General features: G+C 44.6%; 1 protein-coding gene across 3 annotated transcripts in view; it reads right to left on the bottom strand.

Moving 5' to 3' along the window:
• Positions 1–5,000, bottom strand: part of LOC134442959 (granule associated Rac and RHOG effector protein 1-like) — a 63,590-nt gene that overhangs the window by 45,783 nt on the left and 12,807 nt on the right. For all 3 annotated transcript variants that reach the window (XM_063192910.1, XM_063192911.1, XM_063192912.1), the window contains exon 3: positions 4,108–4,413. In XM_063192910.1, coding sequence (XP_063048980.1) covers positions 4,108–4,413 — 306 coding nt within the window. The remainder of the gene's footprint in view (positions 1–4,107; positions 4,414–5,000) is intronic.

The raw sequence follows: 5,000 nt of genomic DNA, 5'->3' as shown, positions 1-5,000 counted from the left end.
AGATAAAATATGTATTGCAGCCTCAATCACACTGGGAATCGTATTACATCAATGTTGTGGTTTGTGACGATCTTTGCGAGTGGAATCGGGTTTTATTTTTGTTGAGAAGTCTAGTTTACATCCAGTGTGGCTGTTTAACTCTAGGGTCTATGGCCACTGGCCTGGGCAGATTTCTCGCCGCCTCAGCTAAGCCCGGCCCCTTCGCCCCGATCCCATTCTACAAAATTAGCACTGTAGCCTACTTAGCATAATATCATAACATAAGCGCGACTTTATGGATGCTATCCGGGCAGATGTATGATCTGCCCTGACCAATGACAGGTCGGTGGCCCTGCCTGCTTTGAAAAAGACACAACAAACATATTACTCAGCTCATCTCTAACCTGTGGGATTTTATTAACTCCATTGTCACAAATTTCCCTCACAAAATCGGTGGATTAAACGGATAACCATGTCGGATTTGACGAAGGATATGTGTTGGTTGGTTAAGGTTAAGTTTTAACCATGGCTACTCGTTTCGAAAATAGGCACGTCCTTTCCCGGTATTGATAGCATTTGGTTCTGTGGTGCATTTGAACCGGCAGCAAGGGGACGACTGACTGAATTCAATAATGTTGCAGGGCTTGTTGATTTGGTTGCATCGTTTGTCAATGCAATGTACGAACGGTGAAGGCGAGATCACTCGCCTATAGGCAGCAGCAGCTTGTACTGTAGTAGCCTACTTGAGGACAAGTTTGTTTCGCATGTTAGTTTACAAAAATGCTTCTACATTTCAAACGAGTATGTTTGCACACGAGGAGTTTTGCTCTGCTTTGGCAAAGGCTACGATGCTGTGCTAGCTTTTTTCTGATTGTTCGTGCTGTCCAGTTGCGTGGAGTGCATATTCTTGTCGTGTTGCTTGTCACAAACTCCAACTCACAAAGCATTTTTCTAGTAATTTCTTAACATGTCTGTAGTCACTCTGCTTAAATGAGCAAGAGAACTACCTGCGTGGAGAGAACTGTCAAAAACAGCTTTCTTCAGAACAGAAGTTGAACAGATAACGCGCATGCCTGATGAGTGCGGTGTATCACGGGAGGTGGAGTTTTACTAACACACCAAACACTGTGATTAAACGCTCTCCTGTCTTGCCTACACACGCAATGCAACTCGTAAATGATACCGTATTGATCTAATTATTATGGACTTGATCGCCAAACATTTCTGCCCTGCCTGTTTCCCCGGCCGCTACTGCTTGGTAACCTTTTGAATAATGAGCATTGCTAATACACCTGTTATTATAAACTATTAGCAATACACCTGTTATTATAAACTACTGGCAAATAGAGATGCACCGGATCCTGATTTTCAGGATCCTGCCGGATACCGGATCCACTGCTTAAGATCCTGCCGGATCCGGAACCGGATACCGGATCCTACGAAAGGGTTGAAACACATAGCCTACTCACACACGTGGGCCCTTTTTATCACGTTGGGTCAAACTATTTTGACTGAAAAGCCTCAGCTACCGGATCCTGGATCCTGGATCCGGATCCGGTGAAAAACCCTATTATCCTGCCGGATCCGGAACCGGATCTTGGATCCTGTACATCTCTACTGGCAACACATCTGTTATTATAAACTACTGGCTAAATGTTATTATAAACTACTGGCTAAACGTTATTATAAACTACTGGCTAAACGTTATTATAAACTACTGGCTAAATGTTATTATAAACTACTGGCTAAATGTAGTGCTGGGACTCGATTAAAAATTGTAATCGCATTAATCTATAGGCTTTGAAATTAATTAATCGAATTAATCGCATTTTAATCGCATTTAAATATCTGACTTGAGAACAGTGATTTTTTTTTTCAGATGGATTTTGAATAATTAAAATAAATAACTGTAATTTAAAAATGTCATTAATTTTTCTCAATTTCAGAAGGCTGTTCACCATCAGGCGTAATGCTGCCCTCAACACTGGTCTAATCTTGAACTATGTAAATCGCATTAATTAATGATTCAAGTAGCGTGATTAATTAATCAAAATCAATGCATTAATGTCCCTGCCCTAGTTAAATGTTATTATAAACTATTGGTTAAATGATTGTGCTTTCTAATGTTGGTAAAGAACGTAAAATAAGCGGGATAACGTATTGCCCACACGGGACTTTAGTCGTCGGGGTGTTTGTCGCCGCGTCCATAAAATATTTTCCAGTAGTCCCGTGTGGCCAATACATCATCCCGCTTATTAAAGGATAGTTCCGGCGTAAAATGAAAGTTTCACCATCGCTTTCCCATGCCACATAATGTATCTAATGATGAGCCATTCCGGGCAATGCCGCGCCGTTATGGAGTTAGCTTATTTTAAGCTTTTTGGTGAAAAACGCCGCCAATGCATCACGGCGGGGCCAATTATAAGCCTATTATTTTCTGATGTTTCCCTGCTATAAACAACTTCAAAAACGCTACACAATTCATCACAAAGGTCTCGTCAATCAAACCGAGGCACAGAGAATGTCATCGAACCACACAGTCTTTCACTGGCCAGTGTTTTCAGAGGTGTCTCACTGTTGCAACTCTCTGACCCGGATGCAGGCTACTCAATCAGGTGGCTAGGTAGGCTAAACATGGTCCGCGGTTCGCACCGGCTACGACCGTAAAATGAAGCTGGAACCCCGACCGTTTTCACCGACTGCCACTGTCTAAACCAGCCATATTACGGGAATGGCTAATAGCATTAGAAGTGGACGAAACTGACATAAAAACCCGGAGGGATCGCTACTACCGTGTGTGGAGGGAGCATTTCGAGGATGATGGATGATGGCTACAAGAAGGGAGATGGAACACCTAAACGAAACCGTCTAAAGAGGAATGCTGTGTCAAAAAGGCGCATGGCTATGGAGGTATGTTTGAAGAGAGAGAAACATGTGTAAATGTGTCTTGACTGTCTGTGAATCTGTGAAACTGGTTGTAACACCGCGCGTCTTTGCCAGCAAGCACTCTGTTTTGGGAAGGCATAGCCTACATGTAGGTATGTACAGGTACAGTAAATGCAGCCCACTACAGGAGATAAATACACTGTCAAAACAAACTAGCGCGGGATGGCAAGTGAAATTGTGCGACCTGAGGCATTCGATGTGGTTGATGTCAAGCATGCTAGAGTAGTTTCAGTGAAGTAGACTCTAATGACCAGGGCGCGCGAGGTCAGATGGACCATTACGCAACGGAGGAGGGCTGGAGGAATTTATAAAGTCGTACTAGAAGTACTCTTACAGATGTAAGTACACCACCAGTGGTGTGTTATTACAAAGCTGAATCCATGTTATATTATACCGTGTTGCAATTACTTTGTAAGAGTAGTCTGCCTACCTGATCTCCATGCAACTCTTCAAATCTGCTGCCTGCACACACGGTAGTAGCGATCCCTCCGGGTTTTTACGCCAGTTTCGTCCACTTCTAATGCTATTAGCCATTCCCGTAATATGGCTGGTTTAGACAGTGGCAGTCGGTGAAAACGGTCGGAGTTCCAGCTTTTCATTTTACGGTCGCAGCCGGTGCGAACCGCGGACCATGTTTAGCCTACCTAGCCACCTGATTGAGTAGCCTGCATCCGGGTCAGAGAGTTGCAACAGTGAGACACCTCTGAAAACACTGGCCAGTGAAAGATTGTGTGGTCCGATGACATTCTCTGTGCCTCGGTTTGATTGACGAGACCTTTGTGATGAAGTGTGTAGCGTTTCTGAGGTTGTTTATAGCGGGGAAACATCAGAAAAGAATAGGTTAATAATTGGCCCCGCCGTGATGCGTTGGCTGCGTTTTTCACCAAAAAGCTTAAAATTAGCTAACTCCATAACGGCGCGGCATTGCCCGGAATGGCTCATCATTAGATACATTATGTGGCATGGGAAAGCGATGGTGAAACTTTCATTTTACGCCGGAACTATCCTTTAAGTTTCAAGTTTCAAGTTTCAAGTTTATTTCGCCATATCAACAGTGTAAAAATACTGTTATTAAACCAACATTAGAAAGAATTACCTCAGAGGACAAGTGTAGTTAACGTCTCTCTCGATCTGATGATGCTTGAGTGTGTGTGTGTGTGTGTGTGTGTGTGTGTCTCTCACCTCGGAGGCTGCTTTCCACGAGCGTGCGGCGTCGTCGATCTCGCTGAGCGGTGTGTGTGTGTGTCCGTGTGTGTGTGCGGGGCCGGCCGCGGGGGAGGCGCTGCTCTGGGCGTGTGTGTGTGTGTGAGCGCTGGCCTGAGCGCGTGTGTGTGAGTGTGTGTGTGTGTGTGAGTGTGTGTGTCTCTCCTGTGCCTGTGAGAGCACCTCCTGGAGGCAGGACTGGGCGGCCGGCTGGACCTTCTGTAGCGCCTGCGACAGGAACTGGAAATGGACCTGCATCACCGTCAGGAAACACCGGCCCAGCACCTGCACACACACACACACACACACACACACACACACACACACACACACACACACACACACACACACACACACACACACACACACACACACACACACACACACACACACACACACACACACACACACACACGTTACATTACACCTGCATCACCGTCAGGAAACACCGGCCCAGCACCTGCACACACACACACACACACAAACACACACACACACGCACACACACACACGCACACACACACACGCACACACACACACACACACACACACACACACACACACACACACACACACACACACTAGGGGTGGTACGGTTCACAAAAGTCACGATTCGGTCCATATCACGGTTTCAAGGTCACGGTTTTCGGTTTTGTACGGTTCTGTTTTTTTTTTTTTTTTTAATAAAATGTATTATGCACCGTAAATGTCTAAAATAGAAATTAGAATGAAAATGTAAGCTTATCATGGGTATGTTGAATTTGACTTAATTTAACCTAACAAGGTGAAGTTACTGAAAGAGAAAATATATCCTATCAATGATTTTAACATGCTTCCATTTATTTCACAAAAAGGGAGAACTAAGTCCTAAC

This window comes from Engraulis encrasicolus, unplaced genomic scaffold, assembly GCF_034702125.1.
Source record: "Engraulis encrasicolus isolate BLACKSEA-1 unplaced genomic scaffold, IST_EnEncr_1.0 scaffold_26_np1212, whole genome shotgun sequence".
Lineage (NCBI taxonomy): Eukaryota > Metazoa > Chordata > Actinopteri > Clupeiformes > Engraulidae > Engraulis > Engraulis encrasicolus.
This window is presented reverse-complemented; position numbering and strand designations above follow the sequence as displayed.